The sequence below is a fragment of the Palaemon carinicauda genome, chromosome 1 (genome assembly GCF_036898095.1).
Source record: "Palaemon carinicauda isolate YSFRI2023 chromosome 1, ASM3689809v2, whole genome shotgun sequence".
In the NCBI taxonomy this organism is placed as follows: Eukaryota; Metazoa; Arthropoda; class Malacostraca; order Decapoda; family Palaemonidae; genus Palaemon; species Palaemon carinicauda.
The window spans coordinates 124,678,815-124,700,156 of record NC_090725.1 but is presented as its reverse complement, the minus strand read 5'-3'; the positions used below and the strand labels follow the sequence as shown (position 1 = coordinate 124,700,156).

Genomic DNA, 21,342 nt, shown 5'->3' with positions numbered 1-21,342 from the left:
AAATACAGCTTTATTTGATAACAAAATTACTTCACCACATGTGGGCAGAGGTATTTGGAGGTCAGTCATCTGTGTTTGTACAGAATGTGAGTCACGGTGCAATTTACCTTGGTATGCTGAAAACACCTGTGCAAAATAAGTGACGCTATATGTAAGGGGGAGGTCATTAAGGCATTGGATTTTGTTAAAGTCCTCTTTGTTAACATTATTTCTTTTACCTTTTTGTTTAGAGTTTATTTATACATGATTTATACACCTCCGGTGATGAAATCTTTTATTTGATAAGGTTTTATTTATCTAAATTTTCTCTCTCTCTCTCTCTCTCTCTCTCTCTCTCTCTCTCTCTCTCTCTCTCTCTCTCTCTCTCTCTCTCTCTCATTGCGGTGAAGTGTTGTTAGTGCACCTCACGCGAAGCACTGTAGACATTATTTAAAGGTGTTTGCAGCGTTCCTTCGTCCTCTACAGTGTATGCGCTTACTTTATATCCTTCTACTTTGCCTCCGTTCTTGCTTCCCTTCTTCCATCTTGCTGCCCAAGCTCTTCTAACTTTTATATTGTAGTGTAATTAAGGATTTTACCATAGATGTACTTAGGCGCTGAATGGCCATACGGGACCCAGTAAAGGGATAGTTAGCCCAAATTCATGAACCCATAATTCTCTCTCTCTCTCTCTCTCTCTCTCTCCTCTCTCTCTCTCTCTCTCCTCTCTCTCTCTCTCTCTCTCATGTACGTAGTATCTTTTTTGCACACAAGTGCATGTACAGTTTATTTATGTCTATAAATGCTCTGGCAATATTTGCAGTTAGTGAATAGCACAAAAATTTCCTGAAACCTGCCACAGGCAAACGCATAAGAACTTATAAATACGACCACATATGAGGCATCGCCACGTCGTTTTGATTTAGTGTTGGTTATTTTTCTCTGGATTTGAAGGTCACATTTTTTTTATATGCAAGGTATCATACAAGTCAAGTTGAGAGCTGATTAAAAACTAATTTGAATGCGTGACACCTTAATTTTTTCGCCTAAAATCGTCATATTTTCCAATATAAAGATATTTTCCCTTGATGCAGTATTTGTGACACTTTCATATTCATGTTAGATCGTTTCGGATGCTTTCGTGGTGGGGTGTTTCTTACAGCTGGTTTCTGTATCAGTATGTCAAATTTGTAAATTGTCATGATTAAGTTGTGGTAATAATTTTGACTTATTTTAAAGGTGATCTTGCTGGTTGACAACTCTAAAAAACCCAATGTTTTATATTTTATTTAAGTTCCTAAAACGTTACTTTTGGTTCAATTGCTGTAGTAAGAACAGAGATGTGCAAAGGATGCCGCATATATACACGATAAGAATTATAAACCTTCCATAAGTCGATCACATTTAGCACTAAGCCCAGAAAATTATTAATGTTTTATATCATTCAACATATCTTTCATTTTAATTCCTGTCAAGTGACATAGTTTGTTCATGATTTACACGGAACTAAAGAGTATGTTTTATTACATCGTATATACTCGTATGTATGAAAAGTATTTTTTAAAATTCTGAATAAGTATGTCGTGCAAGAGAGGAATATAGGTTTGTTTACTCCAGCAATGCGTTCGTTGTTCCCAGCCTGGTTTACCTTTGCAGCTGGGAAAACGCATTCAGCATTTGAAATGGTACTACAATAACTTGTTATGCAATCTATCAGCTACCAGTCAGACCCACGACCAGGAAAATCAATCACCTATTGATTGGAAAGTGTAATTATTACCAGACAAAAGTTCACGCTAACAGGAAACAATGTTGAATTGGAATTCAAGGTGTTTATTAATTGGTTATGTATTCAAATTAATCTTGTCAATGAAAACCTTATGGTTGAAAGAGAGAGAGAGAGAGAGAGAGAGAGAGAGAGAGAGAGAGAGAGAGAGAGAGAGAGAGAGAGAGAGAGAGTATATGTGTGTGCGTGCGTGTGTGTGTACGCACGCTCGCGAAAGCATAGGCTCCCCCGAACTTTTTCAGGAATAAGATACGATCGAATTTGTTGTGTATCGGCTTGAATGTAGATTTTACAACTGCAAATGTAAGACGAACTGTGTCGAATTGAACATTATTCATCAAATCTATGAAAACGATTAGAAGGTACTTTGAGATCGTGGAGTTATTTTTCTTTAATATATATTTTACCTTCGCCTATTTTTGAGGGTTTCATGTTATTTTGAAGGTCATAGAATTGTATTTTTCTCATCTAGATCTCAAGAAATAGAATAATTTTATCAGGATGTGTAACAATTTAGATCTAAAAATGAAATGGCAGCTATCGGAGGTTTTGCTCTACATTCGTTGCCTGTTAATTTTGCAAAAACCTTGGGTCACTCAGTCTACGTCATTTTTATTGGAATTTCAGCAAACAAAGAGTTTATTATATTTTATGACTTTAACTATCTTCTAATAAGACTCGTGCTTTACTTATCACACTCAAATGCAATTACATAATGTAATGACGGTATCAATTGATAGGGGACCTATGCAGTTAGGGTATAGTTGTAAATGATTTTTAGCTCGAAGCCCGTAATTTATATTCGTTACAGTGTCTTTCATTGCAGTTTCTGTGCTCAATGGTAGCAGTATAGATTGCTTGGCATTGGCGTTTTGCCAAACATGGGTTCTTGCTCCCTAGAGGCTCTTAAGGGTGATATAGATGTGAAACGGTCGAAGGGTTCTGGTTTGGACCCCTGCAGAGCCGCCCTACTCTTTTTACGACTCTAAAAACCTATCATTAAAATGATCTTTCTTATCTTGACCCCTCTTTCTAGTAGGCTATGTGAGCAAAGTCTCTAAAAGTCACGAATCCCATTATTATCTTATTTGCTTTCGGAAACGTTTAGGCATTGTGACTGATCAGAAAACCATCTTCACTTCAGGATTTATCTTGTCACAAGCACAAAATCCTACCCACAGTACACAGTCACATTCACACTTATGCCCTCTCGTGGTGAGCATTGCTGTCATTTTACCCTTGTAACAATTCATCTGATTTTGATGTAAATCTATAAGTTGAATTTTATTCTTCCTAAAAATCTAACGATAATACCTTTTCTTTCAGCATATGATAGGTACGGAAACTTATATCAAAATGGAATTTACATTACAGGGGTTTAGTCGAAGGCTATATGTCTGATTATAAGTATGTAGGTAAATAAACATGATTTATTTACTTTATACACTGTTCATCATTGTTACGTTGTTACATATTTTAGATGTTAAAATTTACACACACACACACACACACATATATATATATATATATATATATATATATATATATATATATATATATGTGTGTGTGTGTGTGTGTGTGTGAAAAATGATAAAATATGACAATTATAAAAGTCTATTACAGATGAAATTAAACGTGCTTTATACAGTATATCATGTTATTTATTACTGTGATTTGCGAGGTAGAGTATCTTGATGCATGGTTAAGATTCATCGCTGGTATGTTCAAAGTGCAAAGCATTTCCTGCTTTCTGTGGCTGCATGTGGTTACGAATATTTTTTTCATTGCTCTCGCTCTTGAGAGCCATTGCGGTTTTCTGTTCCACACACAACCACATTTATACTGGAGAGACGCGTATTTTTTTCATTGCACTGATTTTATACAGTCCTTAGGTCATTTTTGCAATTAATATAAAGTCTCTCTCTCTCTCTCTCTCTCTCTCTCTCTCTCTCTCTCTCTCTCTCTCTCTCTCTCTCTCTCTTCATTGGAGACGAAACCAAGTTTATGGTATTACAGTTTAATCGATAGTGAAACTACCTAACTAACTTCAAATGTTCGTGGTTAATTGGTGTATCTTTTCGATATTCACCTTTTAAAAAATAAAATGCAGGAATACTGAACACTGATTTTAAAGAATTCAAATAAATTCATTGCTATATTCCATATATTGGAAATATTCTTCGAAAAAAACGCAGGGTAGAAGACAAATCTACTGTACAGGTACAATGGAAAACAAAAGTGCACATAATTCTCTATTTCGTTTAGTTCTTTTTTTTTTTCATCAGATCTGGCTAGGTCTCAGGACCCGCACGTAATCTCACATCTTACATGTTTTGAGAATATATGTTCCGTCCATCTCCATTAGCGGATGGCATGTTAAACTTAAAATTTTCATGTAAGAAGTTGCCTAATCTCCGGTATCGTCGCACGATGTTGAGGTTTCTTAACGTTTTGATAATGGAAGTTGTTAAAGATATTGAATCCTTATATGAGCACAGATTCTTCATGAAAACGAACTCCTTTTCAAGGACCAACTGCCCTCCATTCTGAAGTATGTTATTGAGAGTCATCCTTAAAAACCAACGATACTCACCCCAATACAATATGGGGTGCAAAGAGATCAGATTTTTATCTCATAATTTATTTTTTCTATTGTTTTTAATATATATTTTATTATATTTATTTATTTATTATATTTGATATAAATAGTATTTTTACACGAATTTAATGGACCAGTTCTGTAAGCGTCGAGCTTGACTCATTAGGCTACTTAATCTCCTCTTTGTTATTACCTCAGCCAACGAAGTTGGGAGGGTTATGTTTTTTCCCCCGCTGGTCTGTTTGTTTGTGAACAACTTTCTGGCTTAAATTTTACTCATAGAGTAGTGAAACTTTCGGGGATTATTTGTTATATTGAGACGTGAAAGTGATTCAATTTTGGATGTACTAGGTCAAAGGTGAAGGTCGACTGAAAAATACGCCTACGATCTAAATTGATTCTGGGAAAGGCAAGCTGGTTTCGAGAAATAAGCTGCCGTGGTGGAGGTCTGCACTCTTGAGTGCTTTTCTAGTTAAAGTAATGTTGAAATATCTTACTGATAGACTGACAAGGAAACAAGACAGAGGCGAATACATAACCTTATAACAGCGCTATAGCGTTGTTAGAGAATGCAGCATAATCGCTTGCGTTTTTACATTAGTGAAATATCTTTTAATTCAATTTCTATAATTTTCCCTGGCAACAAGGAAGTAAACTATGTTACAGCAGCATAATTTGCAAACGATAAAGAGGGCAGGTCTCACACTCTGTAAACCATAAGGAAAATTACGAATTAATTTCCGGAGCCGAATGACGGCGTCTAATCGGGCAGACTTTCAGCCTTATCCAGCTCTGAAGTTTTCATAAAAGTTACTTGAGTGATGGTGCCATCTGTTGGGCCGATGGTGTGACACGTTTCCCTGATGAGGCTCTTCCAGTCATGGGAAAGTAATTTCATCTCCTCCGCATTTTAGTTCTTACTTACTAAAGAGTTCTATTTTAGATTAACTCTTTATTGATTATGGTTTAGCAACAGAAAAGTAGTGTATTTTCGAGGGCAAGGCTATCTATTTCTATTGTCTATCTATTGCGCATATACATACATACATACAAACAACGACAACAAGAAGTGCATTCCTTAGTCATGTCTAGGGTTTGGCCATTTTCATCACCACCCTGGCCACTGCGGATTGGTGATAGTGGAGAGTTTAGTCTAATCACTCAAAGCAAACCATTCTAGTATGGTGGTCCTGACGAGTACAGTTTTGCTGATCATGTCGATACACGAACCCTTTCCCCACGTTAAGGTATCCCCACTGAGGAAAATATATATATATATATATATATATATATATATATATATATATATATATATATATGTGTGTGTGTGTGTGTGTGTGTGTATTTATGATAAATTTTGTTCATTTAGACGTGTTTTTCATATTCAAATAAGCCATCTATTTTTGATACATTAATGTCTGGATTCTCTTAACGACCTCGGGATCAGAGCCCCAGGTGAAATCACACAAAGACAAGAGCTTGTGACCGGCCGGGAGTCGAACCCTGGTCCGGCAAGCTTGTATAGACAGTAACTTACGACTTGGCCACGAAGTAAGTCCCTGTCTATACAAGCTTGCCGACCAGGGTTCGACTCCCGGCCGGTCACAAGCTCTTGTCTTTATGTGATTTCGCCTGGGCTCTGATCCCGAGGTCGTTAAGAGAATCCAGACATCAATGTATCAAAAATATAATGCTTATTTGAATATATATATATATATATATATATATATATATATACATATATATATATATATATATATATATATATATATATATATATATATATATATATATATATATATATATTTGTGTGTGTGTGTTTATGTATATATATATATATATATATATATATATATATATATATATATATATATATAGATGTAGAAATATACAAATGTGTGTATATACATGTGCGTATGCGTATACATACACAATAGACCGGTAATTTTAGTGTTTAGAAATTATGATTTGAATGGTTAATCATAGAGGTTGAATCACGAAATCGTAAATAATTTCTTGAAAGTACCGTCGGTCAAGTGAGGCCAGATATACACAATATAACCGAAGGAATACTGCCAACATTTTTGTGGAGTTTTTCAATGGTATTATCCGAACTTCAGGTATGATAAACGTTTGATAGCATGAGAATAATGCTATTTGAAACGATGCTTCACTTTGTTTAGTCGTCACGTCAGCAAATCTATAGTTGTTGAAGTGTGTGTTGATTGCCACCTTTTAAAACTGTAAGCCGAATTTTTGCTGAGTAACTTATCTAATGTAATCAATGTAATATTTCATCACAGTTATTTTGTTTATCTTCGGTTTATGAATTACTTAAGAAGTAATTGTAGTTTGTATGCTCTGATATTAAGTATGGGTAGAATTGAATTATTTTGATACTGTTTTGTTTTCCATGGGAATTTTCACCTATCCTATAATAAGACTTAAAAATATCGTACATACATCCCATTAAATATTCCTTATACACTATGAATCCTATTTTAAATTCATTAGGTGAGGCTTGTGATTTATCATTTGAGTTAATGTGCAAAATATTTGAATATGTCACATATACCTGTCATTTTGATGCTTTGATATGCAAATAGAATTATGGTAATATACTTAATGAGTAATTCCAGAGATAATTTTCATATCTTTATAACATTTCTCTCATCTTTCTCCTGTGCCGTATTTATGAGTCTCCATGAATTCAATTTCTATGGAATTAGGTAAGGTAGATTTTTCTTATATGAAGTTAACATTTCTGTCTTTCTCGTCTTTGCTACGATATTCAATCTATCCCTCATCAGAACACTTATTGACCTTTTGATGTTTTGTATGGGTATTTTGATGTCTAGTATTTGTATAGATTTATCATACATGAAGAACGGCCGAAAATGAGCTGATTTTACTGATGGTAATATTAAGAGGGCTCATCTTCCTTGGAATTTTGGTTAAGATAATGAATTTTGTGAGTTTTTATGGTAACGAGATTTTCTTTTCTTTGTTAATATATTTGGGAATTTAGTGGTGGCCAGAGTTAGTTATCTCATTGGGTTTATTATTGTATGAACAGAGCTAGAAAAAATGGCACTTGTGTTTAAAAAAAAGTATAAACCAATGTGTGGGGTTAGTTTGTGGTCTATGATCGACGGTGTCCACGAATATTAAGGATGGTAGAAGATATTATATTATGGAGGTAAGTATGTATAATCGAATGAAAGACCAGACTTAGTTCGTGATGGCTTGACGAGACATAATTCTATGAAAAATTGTTCAATTGTCTTACAAGAAAGGTGATACCAGTGGTGTGAGAATGAAGACCGTAATGCACATTTTTGACGTTGTAAAATCGACGGTTTTTTTTTTTCCTACGGATGTAGGGCAGAAAAAGTAATTCTTTCTTAGCGACTATAAGTAAGGATGATAAGGAAGCTCTTCTTAATGCGTGTAAAAGGGAGATTGAAGGTGGAGGGTAGTCGGCGTTGTCTAGCACAGGACAGAGGTAAAATAGCAAGAGAGATGAAAAAGTTTCGTGTTCAGCCCCAAAGGAAGAATTATGTCATCTATAGCAAAACAGGAAGGTTTGATGTATATATATATATATATATATATATATATATATATATATATATATATATACTGTGTGTGTATATGTGTACATATATATATATATATATATATATATATATATATATATATATATATACTGTGTGTGTATATGTGTACATATATATATATATATATATATATATATATATATATATATATATATATATATATATATATACTGTGTGTATATATGTATATATATATATATATATATATGTATATATATATGTATATATATATATATATATATATATATATATAAATGAATAATGTCTGTTTTCCCCAACCTAGGTTGCTTAGAATTGTGAAGAATTTTGTGAAAGAAACAAAGATAAAAATCCGTGAGATCGGCCAAAGATGACCTTAGGATTTCAGGGGATCAAAGGTCTCTCGGTTATCACGCAATGTTGTCTTATGGTAGATTGAATGGGACGTACCTTATCTCCACGAAAGTCTTAGGGAGGGCTATTTAAGACCTCCATCCAACGTGTTGGATTAAGTACGGCGGAGGGAAATATTTTCCGAATGTTGGTTGTTCTTACGCGTCGTTTCACTTCGAAAAACGTCAATTTAAAGTAAATATATGGTTTTATTGTGTTATGAATAACTCAAAATTCAGTGAAAGATTTTGAAATTAGTAGCCTATACCTGCTGAAAGAAGGTTAACGTTTAAGAGAGTAGGTTGGGATGTAAATAATGAAAGAATTTGAGGCGAAACTAGTGAAAATAAGACAACATGCATTGGAATTAATTGTTAACTAGAGGGGTACTCATTAGAACATAGACCTCCGCCGCGGCAGCTCATTTCACGACCTATTGCTCGACGTTGGCCTTTGACCCTAACATGTATTAATTGGCGTGGATTTTCATACATTCTAACATGAACCAAGTTTGAAGTCTGTGACAACCATGTTTGGTTTGACCTTGACCTTCCAAAATTTAATAATTTTCAGCTTTTTACATAACAATTAATCCCTGCAAGTTTCATTAGTATACGATTAAAATTGAGGGTAGGAAGCTTTTCACAATAAACATACACACAACCAAGGGGCAAAACATAACCTCACTCCAACTTCGTTGGCGGCGAATAATATGTCATTCACACGCAAAGTTAGTCTACCAGTTATGAATATGTTAGATTCGTTGGACTCTTCCTATTGAATAAGCAGTGAATACTTCACTTTTACCCCTTTGTCATCAGTATATCCCGCCGCGGGGTTTACTATTGGCATCGCTGTGGGATTTTTTCAGTGCCCTGTCGGCTACTAGTCGCACCCATTTTTTACCTTTCTGCTTTATATTTTTGTTATCACTTCCTTTCTTCCAACTTGCTGAATAACCTCTTTGAACTTCTCTTCACAGTACAACTGTGGGGTTTTACCACAGCGTTGGGCCTTAATAAATCAAACCTTAGTTTTAGACGATGATTATAATCAACATAGCATCCCTCCCTATTAGTTCCATAAGAATATATGCACATTAAGATTATTGCAAATAATGTTTAGCCACTTTCATTACAAGCATTGTGGGATGGGCATCAGTATTACCAGATAATCAAGGCATTAATTTTTATAGTATATGGTTTTATTTTCTAATTTCTTATTTTGAACTTTCTGTCTTACTACTTTGCCAGTTACGGTTCTTGTCTCCAGAACGAGGACATGATAGTGGTATGTGGAAAATATTTTGCAAGCCACAGGCAGTTTCTTGCCCTCGAACCCAGTACCACTGTTTCGACGAAGTGGGGACAGACTTTGCTCTCAGAGCCCTCTGTCCCCTGCCTCCTCTTGCTCCAGTTGCAGTAGGCTGAGATCTTTAAATCCAGTCCTCCTTCCTTTACTTGAACTTCACTCCTCTTTCCGTCTCCCCGAAAACCCCTTTCGGTTACTATACCTTTAAATGTTTATTTTGCTCTAGTATGATTGATATGGATATATTTTTCTTAAACTTGTCCGTCATAGAATCAAATTGTTATTTTAATCGAGTTATCAGTGACATCCTAGTACCAATTTTTTATGTTTGTTCATCCATAATTATGTTAATTAAATTTTGGTTACAAGTAAAGCACTTTTGCATTTATTAAAATGTCTAAATAATGAGTTTATAGAGGAGTAACTAACCGTTTATATATTGAATGCACCCTACAGTATGTGAATTCATAACAAAATTACTTTGAATGGGAGTAATTGTAATATTAAACGCTTTTTTTTTTTTTTACATCAAATGAACGTACATTTTTAGTCAAATACTTTTTGCCCACCGATTAAAACAGCTTTCGTTTTGTTTTACTTTTAGACACTCAATAAGGCAAAATGTAAACAAGTAAGGTTTCTCAATATATTCGTTAACTAAACAAACTTCACATTCACATAGGTGTATAATTAACGATAAAATTTACATTGCAGAAGCGCTCTCTCTCTCTCTCTCTCTCTCTCTCTCTCTCTCTCTCTCTCTCTCTCTCTCTCTCTCTCTCTCTCTCTCTCATCGAGTATACTTAGTGAAATCTTAATTATCGTCAGTGGCCGTGCTAAGCAATTTGAATCCTACAGTTAGTTTACCATAAAGAATGTTTGATGGCTGGTCTGCGTTAATTACTGCAAGGCGTGTGGAACAATATTATTATTATTATTATTATTATTATTATTATTATTATTATTATTATTATTAACTAAACCACAATCCTATTTGGAAAATCAGAATACTATAAACCCAAGAGCTCCAAACAGGGAAAAATAGTCCATGGAGAAAAGGAAATAAGGAAATAAATAAACTACAAGAGAAGTAATGAACAATTGAAAAGAAAATACTTTAAAAACAATAACAACATTAAAAGAGATCATTCATATATAAATTATTAAAACTTCAGAAAAAAACAGAATAATAAAAGTAAGATAGAATAAGATACAACAGTATTAAAAAATAACAGCAACAACATGGAAAAACGTGATGATGATGGTCATGCTGGTGTTTAATACGTCAAATTTTCTTGAAAGTTTATGGTGTGTCTGACCCTCTATTTTGTGTTGATCCGGAAGTGACACGCATCAATTCTGATGAACTGTTATGCTTAGTAACTCGGGCGAAGATGAGAGTTGTTACGATTTTTATGTAATCTTGTGGCGAAGCTATAAAACCATAATACCGCTCTCTCTCTCTCTCTCTCTCTCTCTCTCTCTCTCTCTCTCTCTCTCTCTCTCTCTCTCTCTCTCTCTCTCTCTCTCGTGTGATGTATATTTTGTGTTCGCACTATGTTGTCTGCTCATTTTTGAATAACAAAGTACACCTTTTTTGCATTCAAGTGAACTTCCCTTAGGTGTACCCACGACGACAGCGCTCCCTTTTTATCTTAGAGAGTCTATGCCCTATTTTGAACAGTAAATATTAATTGTCCTATTGATTCTATGGAGAGTGCTAAAGTTTTTGTGATATTGTTTTGTAAGCTATTTATTTGGCCCAAAACCTATAGATCCACTCTAAGAATAAAGAAAAATGAAGGTATTGTTTTGAAATGGACCAGGTCTCAATCCTGAAGTAATATCAGTGGAGAAAACGGAAATGTTTGTTCATTTACTGTTCATTGACAGTAACTACTTGGTCATTAGTCTCTGAAAGAAAAGCAATTAGAATTCATACCACTGATTACTAAAGGGGAATTAGCAGATTGATAATGAATTTTTGGCTAACGTCAGCAGTACTCGTAGCATTTTAAAATATGTCCTTGAATATTGGTTATGGGGTTTCTTTAGGCTATATTTTGGTTTCTGTTTTGCATTGCTAGATGAACTGTAATGCAGTTACGTTTTTTTCGTTACTATTTTATTTACTTTTATTCTTTTTTTCAGGTATGTGGATTTCTGGGTGTTCGTGTAACGAGACTGTACTATTGGTAATGTATTGACGTCTGCAGTTTCAATATGGTAATACAGTTAGAATCAAAAGAACGCCGACACTCGGGGGAAATCTTTCGTCAGATGTCTCTATTGTTCCCATGACAAAACAGATAAGGTGTTGCTCTTCTTACTACTTCTACGATATGGGCGGAGCCTTCTCTAACCTTAGCGAACCAAGACAATAAAGGGCTGTCTTTGTTAGCAAAAGCATCCAAAAGTTACTAATCGAGTTGCCATATTTCAATTCTTTATTATCATTTGACGTCTCAACTATCCACTGCAAATACAAAACACACATTATATATATATATATATATATATATATATATATATATATATATATATATATATATACAATTACTATTTTTTCGTAGGAGGGGCCAAGTGAACACACTGCAGGGAAGGATCGGGGTGGGGGGAGTGAGTCTCCTTTTCACAACCCCTTGCCCCAGCCAGTCTGACACTCAGGAAATAAGGACGTCATTTCTGTTTTCGGGTGTGTGGAGAGAAGTTAAATGAGTATTCTTGATACAGCCTGTAAAATAGTGTATCATTGCCTGAATATTATTTGATTACTGTTAGTGTTCTAGCAAATATTTTTAACCGTATTCATTGTTGGTTGATTTGTAAAAGATAGCAGCAGTAGAAGAAAGTAGTTGTTGTTGTTGTTGGGAGTTTGATAAGTAACGAAATTTAAGTATCACCATTGCATAATAGATAATCAGTGATGGATACAATATATACTGATGTCTTCATAACACCTTGAATACAATAAGAATTTATTACTTCGTATCGAAAATAAGTGGAGGTAAATCAGGGCGCTATTATATTCTGGCAAAGGCTATCAGAAATTTGTTTTATTGACAAATCATACAAAAAAATACAAACTTTTTAGTCTCGGAACGACGTAATTTTCAGAAATTTTGTCATGAAACTATGATATACCTGTTTTCCCAAAATGTATTCTTTTATAAATTGTCGAAAAAATACAGTACATTTGCAGATAGCATAAGCACAAAATTATTCCCAATGTTAATACCGTGACTGCAAGTTATCAATGATTATATAATTGCTACTAGCTTTATTTTGAGAAATTACATTGCCTGGAGTTCAAACTGACTTCTTATCAATTTCATGCACAACGTTCTCTCAGTCTTGATTCAAATAAGCTTATATCTGTATGATAAAGTCCCTATTTACAGTGATCAAGTGTCCGGAATAGCACAGCTATGTGGTGTTGGATGTGGGCTCTGGACCGGGTGAATTACTCTAGGTATATGGGCGCTTAACGAACTAAAAACACATCACTATCCATGAAGCTCTAGTTCGGAGTGTTCGAGCAATAGCCATCCATACCAGCTCCTCCGCCTATCAAGATAGTAGTTGAACCATTATTTCTACAGCTGATGCAGTAAGCAGGAAAGGGAAAACCAAATATTAAAATATCTCGAAAATAAATGTTTGATTATCCTTTTAATCACTAAATCACACAGCTGAGGAGCGACACCCTTGGGTTCCCAGATATTTTCTTTCATTCCTCAGATTTTATTTTCTGAGCTTCTTCCTCTATCCCCTCACATGTCTTGAGAGGTATTTATTCTTTAACATTTGTGTTCCCCTATTTCATTCTTTATCATTTGTGTTCCTTTCTTTCATTCTTTAATCATATATTTATCAAACATTCTCATTATTTTAAAGATGAATTTATCAAACATTCTCATTATTTTAAAGATGAATTTATCAAACATTCTCATTATTTTAAAGATGAATGGCCTTCCCCTCCGGTCCTCATCTTAGACCGGCAATATTAGCTCCTAGCTTCTCACAATCCCTCCAGAAAAGAAATCTCTCCCGAGCGGCAGCATGAAACACCTTCGCTGGACCATTCTAACCTGGAACTAGTTGTTATTCGTGTGAAGCCAAGACAAGATATTCATTAGCTGGATTCAGAGATAGGGCATTTGGAGCACTGTATTCAATTTCCCTTACTCTTCGATATTACAATCACTGGTAGGACGGGCTCCCCCTTCCCGCTGGAAGGGCGGGGCTCCCCCCTTCACGCTGGCAGGGCGGGACAAACCCCTTCCCGCTGGCAGGGCAGGGCTCCCCCCTTCCCGCTGGCAGGCGGGGCTCCCCCCTTCCCGCTGGCAGAGCGGGGCTCCCCCCTTCCCGTTGGCGGAGTGGGGCTCCCCCCTTCCTGCTGGCAGGGCGGGTCTTCCCCCTTCCCACTGGCAGGGTGGGGCTTCCCCCTTCCTGGTGGCTGGGCGGGGCTACCCCCTTCCCGCTGGAAGGGCGAGGCTCCCCCCTTCCCGCTGGTAGGGCGGGGCTCCCCCCTTCCCGATGGTGGGGCTGGGCTTCCCCCTTCCCGCTGCCGGGGCAGGGCTCCCACCTTCCCGCTGGCAGGGCGGGGCTCCCCCCTTCCCGCTAGCAGGGCGGGGCTTCCCCCTTCCCGCTGGCAGGGCGGGGCTCCCCCCTTCCTGCTGGTAGGGCGGGGCTCTCCCCTTCCCGCTGGCAGGGCCGGGCTCCCCCTTCCCGCTGGCAGGCGGGGCTCCCCGCTTCCCGCTGGCAGAGCGGGGCTCCCCCCTTCCCGTTGGCGGAGTGGGGCTCCCCCCTTCCTGCTGGCAGGGCGGGGCTTCCCCCTTCCCACTGGCAGGGTGGGGCTTCCCCCTTCCTGCTGGCTGGGCGGGGCTACCCCCTTCCCGCTGGCAGGGCGAGGCTCCCCCCTTCCCGCTGGTAGGGCGGGGCTCCCCCCTTCCCGATGGTGGGGCCGGGCTTCCCCCTTCCCGCTGCCGGGGCAGGGCTCCCACCTTCCCGCTGGCAGGGCGGGGCTCCCCCCTTCCCGCTAGCAGGGCGGGGCTTCCCCCTTCCCGCTGGCAGGGCGGGGCTCCTTCCTTCCTGCTGGTAGGGCGGGGCTCTCCCCTTCCCGCTGGCAGGGCCGGGCTCCCCATTCCTGCTGCCAGGGCTGGCTCCCCCCTTCCCGCTGCCAGGGCGGGGCTCCCCCTTCATGCTGGCAGGGCTGGACTACCCCCTTCCCGCTGGCAGGGCAGGACTCCCCTCTTCCCGCTGGCAGGGCGGGGCTCCCCCCTTCCCGCTGGCAGGGCGGGGCTCCCCCTTCATGCTGGCAGGGCTGGACTACCCCCTTCCCGCTGGCAGGGCAGGACTCCCCTCTTCCCGCTGGCAGGGCGGGGCTCCCCCCTTCCCGCTGGCAGGGCAGGGCTCCCCCTTTTCGTTGGCAGGGCGGGGCTCCCCCCTTCCCGCTGGCAGGGTGGGGCTTCCCCCTTCCCACTAGCAGGGTTGGGCTTCCCCCTTCCTGCTGGCAGGACAGCGCTACCCCCTTCCCGCTGGAAGGGGGGGGCTCCCCCCTTCCCACTGGCAGGGCGGGGCTCCCCCTTCCCGCAGGCAGGGCTTGGCTCCCCCTTCCTGCAGGCAGGGCTTGGCTCCCCCTTCCCACTGGCAGGGTGGGGCTCCTCCCTTCCCGATGGCAGGACGGGGCCTCCCTCTTCCCGCTGGCAGGGTGAGGCTCCCCCTTCTTGTTGGCAGGGAGGGGCTCTCTCTTCCCGCTGGCAGGACGGGGCTTCCCCTTCCCGCTGGCAGGGCAGGGTTTCTCCCTTTCCTCTTGCAGGGTGGGGCTTCCCCCCTCCTGCTGGTAGGGCAGGCTCCCCCATTCCCGCTGCCAGGGCGGGGCTCCCCCCTTCATGCTGGCAGGGTGTGGTTCCCCCTTTCCCGCTGGCAGGGTGGGGCTGCCCCTTTCCCGCTGGCAGGGTGGGGCTCCCCCTTTCCCGCTGGCAGGGTGGGACTCCTAGAGACATGATGTTCGTGAAGTGAATCTTTATCTCACTAAGTGTTGGAAATGTTGAAAGACAAACAGGCAAGAATGGAAGTAATAATGTGGTTTCCTGAAGGGTTACAAGTTTTTGGTAGGTTTGGATAAATTCCAGGAATTTAGAAGGTAAGAGGAACTAATTACGTTTAATATATCCAAAGAAATATCTAGCAATTCCAAATTATAAAAGGGCTCAGTGCACAGGCCAATGCTCACTTTGACATAACTCTCTCAAAATTTACGTTTTGGTCCAATTATTATTATTATTATTATTATTATTATTATTACCTCCACCAAGGAGGTCATGTTTTCAACTCTGTCTATTTGTTTGTCACCAACCTAACTCAAAACGTTACGGGCGAACTTTGACCAAGTACTACAAATATATTAAAAACGATGTATTCAGGCCGAAGCTCTCTCTCTCTCTCTCTCTCTCTCTCTCTCTCTCTCTCTCTCTCTCTCTCTCTCTCAATGTCATTTAGGCCGGTACAACTCATTTATGGTGTTTTTTTATTATTTTACTTCGAACCATATCTGAAAGTACTTTTTCTTTCATCGGTGACTTGAAGAAAACTAATGTCGAAATAATCTAATGTAGCTGTTAACGGAAGGAATTGTTAGCTTCGATACTCCAATAATTTCTGCATGCTTTTGCGGATTCATGATTATATATACTGTATATATATATATATATATATATATATATATATATATATATATATATATATATATATATATATGTGTGTGTGTGTGTGTGTGTGTGTGTGTGTATTCAGTATTTCCAGTGGATATTCGAAACGTCAAATGATATAACAAAATGAAATATGGCAACTCAATTTGTAAAATTTTAATGCTTTCACTAGCAAAAACACCACTTTGATTCGCTAAGGTTGGAGAGGGTTCCGCCCATTTCGTAGAAGTAGTAAGAAGAGCAACACCTTGTCTGTTTTGTCATGGGAACACTAGAGACATCTGACGAAAGATTTCCCTCGAGTGTCTGGGTTCTTTTGATTCTAACTGTACATATAGGATTGTGTATGTTCGTTTTTATGCTTTTATATGTATTAGGATTTTTAAGAAAAATCTAAATGCGTAACTGTAAGTTATTAATGACAAATGATTCTTGTTTGAAAATGTTTCAAAGACGCTCAACTTGGTCTCAGTATTTTATTTTCTTCTAAAATCATTCCCAATTTATAAAATTTGCACCCAGGAAAACTAAACCGTTGTAAAATAGATGAGAGTTATATAGGCTGTAAAGAATTTTACGACTTAAACTTAAATTGAATCTGGATGCTTTGATAGGTGTGGATGATGCCCCAGTGTGAACAATACGGTATTGCTTTTTGAATGGTTGCTGCAAAAGGGGAAAAATAAAATGTTTATTTCATGCTCACAAAAAGCTTATGAGGCAAAAAGATGAGATAATATATTTGGGTACTTTTATAGGTTAGGAGATGTGATTATAGATTGGAATGAAGATTGTCGTGTAAAGCGTAAAATGTTTTGTCCGGAAGTGATTGAGATAGAAGATTGATGACGTTATGAGAAGATAGATAAATTAATTATTATTTCCTATTTCAATGTAGCTGAAAGTGGTGCTAAAAATTTTGTTTATTCGCACAATTGATGGTAAAAAGAAGAAAGAAGTAGGAAAGCAAATATCGGGTAATGATTTATTGAAAAGTGTTTTATTTTACTCCACAAAAAGATTATTTTGCTTATCCTCATTTTCGATATATATATATATATATATATATATATATATATATATATATATATATATATATATATATATATATATATATATATAATATGTGTATGTGGGCCTGTATCTGTAATATTTTAAGTTACATTCAAAGGGCATTAGAAAAAAAACTACAGTTTCTGACTTCTGTACCGCCAATAAAATAAGTTTAAGTCCGAAAAAGATTTTAATTGTGTCGCTATACGAAGCTTCGCTATTTTAACCGGGATCATGCATTGAGTTGTGGATTGGTTAATATAAGGCTTCAATTTGCCAATGGTGTATTTGGTGATCAGTTTCTTATCTTTTTCCCCTCTGCATTTAACTGAAAATATTCTTTTGGTCAACTGCATCGAAGCCTGTGCCAACTCCTCAGAACTTGGATGACCTTTTTGCTGTTCCTCCCACATTTCTCTCACTTATCAATTAAAGTCTTTGGTCCTCTTTTCCAAAGATTTTAACCATCTCATGTCCGTCCTTCCTATAAATCCTACGCCCCCTCACTACCCCCCTCTACTTCCTTACATGAAAGTCCTCTGATTTCTGGGTTTTCCCCATTCTTCCCCTTCCTGCGTCCCCATCCAAACATCAATAAACTCTCTCCCTTTTCCGTAATTACTCCAGGAGAAAAATGAAATCTCGGCTTGGTGCAGTATCGCTTAATGAAGTTCCCTTTGGAGAGGAAAGTTTATTTTTTTATGTTTTTGTCTTAAAGAATAATGGTCGTTCTCATGTTGCCGTTTTTGAAATTGCCTAGTCTTATCTTGTCATTGCGGAAATTGAGCAGTTGTTAGATGGGTTGAGTATGTCATTTGAGCTCCTATTAGGAGCGCAATCTAAGGCTTTGTCAGAAACGTTTTGACGTCAATGCAGTATTTGAATTTCAAGCTTATGATGTTTGGATAAAAGCTTCTTATGAGAGAAGAAAATTATTTGCATGTTCACTATGTTGTTTGCATATTCGTCTTTGGTAAAATTTCTTAGGAAAAATAGCGTCCAATAGTTAGATGGTAGATTTAGTTATGATAATTCCATACATATTTAATTGCGTTTAGCATAAGGAATTCTATGTTGGATGGTAAAGTTTTATAGAATTTTGTAATTTCAGTACGCGAATATAGTATAATGAACTATGTCATAGCGATGACGTCTATATTCTGCTTCCTTTTGCCCACCCTTCTCTTCCTACATTTCAGCTAGACAAGATATGACTCTTATAGATAATTATGATATACAGTTGGGCCAAAAAAAAAAAAAAAAAAAAAAAGGCATAAATAAATATTTTAGTTTGTTTTTTCTTCATCGGTACCGTGAAAGATATGACTACGATATATTGATGAATTTTGTGTGTCGTAACTATGGACTTGAAAAAAAGAAAAAAAAATGAGAGGAATCTTCCTTCTTAGACTGCACTGTATCTGTTCAGTGGTTATTTTCCTTTTGATAAGGGTAGAAGAGACACTTTAGCTATGGTAGCCAGCTCTCCTAGGAGAAGGACACTCCAAAATCAAATCATTGTTCTCTAGTCTTGGGTAGTGCCATAGTCTCTGTACCATGGGCTCCCGCTGTCTTGGGATAGAGTTCTCTTGCATGAGGGTATACTCGGGTACAGTATCCTATTTTGATTCTCTTCCTATGTTTTTCTGAATTTTTTTTAGTTTACATGTTAATCTTAAGATATTTTATTTTAATTGTTCACTTCTCTTGTTGTTTGTTTATTTCTTTGTTTCCTTTCCTCACTTGACTATTTTTTGTGTTGGAGCTCTTGGGCTATAATTTTAGCATCGGGCTTTTCCAAGTAGGGTTGTAGCTTAGCTAATGATAATAATAATAATAGCAATAATAATAATAATAATAATAATAATAATAATAATAATAATAATAATGATAAATTTTATTGTGTTGTTTTTTTTACATCAAAATTTATTAAACAGGTAATCGAATTTGTACTCTAACCTAAACATTTGTAATGTTAGATACACCTTACAAGCAAATTATTCAAATCCTGTTAAAAACAATTTAAAAGCAAATTATTCGAGAACAAAAATTATACTTAAACTTAACGACAAACATGTTTTACCAAATTTCACAGTTTTGGTTTATATAAAATTTATTAATTTCACCACAGTAATGGGGTTACTTTTAATATATGTTAACTGATGACCAAAAAGTCTTTGTTGTATGTTTTAAATTAGGGAATTGTTCAGACGGACTCTTATCATGTTATGCTAGATATTCGCTGATTAGATCCTTATTCTTGATGTTCTGTGTTGCACTGGTATTTAAATTGATGTTCGTTTAGAATAGAGCCAGTGGCCCGTTAGAGTGAGGAAGCCATGCAATGGTATCAAAAATAAGAGAGAAAGGGAAAAGAATTATTATTCATCTGATGAACAGTTTTCTGAGAAGCAAAAATATCGTCAACATAACAATTATTCATATCAAGAAAATACGATGTCATGCTCATTTACTATATATATATATATATATATATATATATATATATATATATATATATATATATATATATATATATATATATATACACACAGTATATATATATGTGTATGTATATATGTATGTAATATCGTGAACTCAACAATTTATTCAAAGTAAATACGATATCAGGTTTTTTAATATATATATATATATATATATATATATATACATATATATATATATATATATATATATATATATATATATATATATACAGTATATATATATATATATATATATATATATATATATATATATATATATATATATATATATATATATATATATATATATATATGTGTGTGTGTGTATTAGAGTGTGTGTATGTATGTATATCGGTTGGCACCGCATTTTCTCTTCCTAACTCTGTCCAATTGGAGAAATTTCTACATTGGTCTCCGGTGGGGCTTTTTGGTGACTCATCTTTTGAAGCCTTTCCAAGATGATCTGTCATAAGTCATTCTCCTCCCCATACACCACAGGGATATTCATCATATTCCTTCATCTGCCACAACCACATAGTTTTTATCCCAACATAACCATCCTCGGTAGATGGTATGATGTTAAAGCTCTGAAGAATTACTAGATTTCCAGATCATTATATTACCTTATAAAGATTCTTCCTGGAAGAAAACGAATTGTTTGTTTTCAGCATCATTCAGTAGATGGCACTGGATATGATTTTCGTAACTTTATTGATCAACAGATGGCGTTTGGTGTATGATAATTTTCTTGCGTGATTTAGCTTCTCTGGGCGATGATCAATCAAGCGAAGTCGATAGATAATTAACTTTATTGATTTCAAAAGCTTTTGATGGGACGTGCGTGAATTTATTTTTATTAAAGGATTAACTCGCATGTTTTTTTCTATTCCCAATTTTATTTTCTACTGAATATATGCATAATATTTGTTGTCAATAAATTATTCTTAGTAATACTTTGTGTGTTTTCGTCTCTTGTCACTGAAAGAATTGGATATAAAACTTAGGCATCAATGTTTTTTCCCATTTAGGATGAAGTCTAGAATTCAACTTTTATGGAAAGACTTTTTATTTCATTTTATAGGCGTCTTTTGTTGAAGTCACAGATAAACATCCCATGATGTTGACATGGTTTTCCTTTTGTGTTTCCCTGATTCGTGGTATCTTCGCCTTAAAAATGTCCCGGAAGAGATAACGTTAGTAATGATGAAGGAAACTGGAACGTCCTTTATTACCCTCTAAGACCTTTCTTTTCCTTGGCTGTAATCCAAATAGTTAAGCTTCCCGTTTTGTGGGTCGTGTTTAGTGTCTGTGAAATGGACTTGTAATTTAAACTGGAAACGGGATGGAAAATGTAATAGATATCAGAGCATGAAACATAAAGACAAATGTATTGTGGAAAAGAAGTATCACTGATGAACATGAC

General features: G+C 37.1%; 1 protein-coding gene across 5 annotated transcripts in view; it reads left to right on the top strand.

Moving 5' to 3' along the window:
• The window catches only part of Girdin (protein girdin), a 557,233-nt gene that overhangs the window by 298,576 nt on the left and 237,315 nt on the right, over nucleotides 1–21,342 (top strand). Inside the window, exon 1 of one of the 5 annotated variants that reach the window (XM_068384676.1) lies at nucleotides 11,819–11,862. The exons of the other annotated variants lie outside the window; for them this stretch is intronic. Within the exon in view, the coding sequence (XP_068240777.1) occupies nucleotides 11,821–11,862 (42 nt within the window). The 5' untranslated portion in view covers nucleotides 11,819–11,820. Of the gene's footprint in view, nucleotides 1–11,818; nucleotides 11,863–21,342 lie in introns of those variants that run through there. 5 annotated transcript variants of the gene reach the window in all.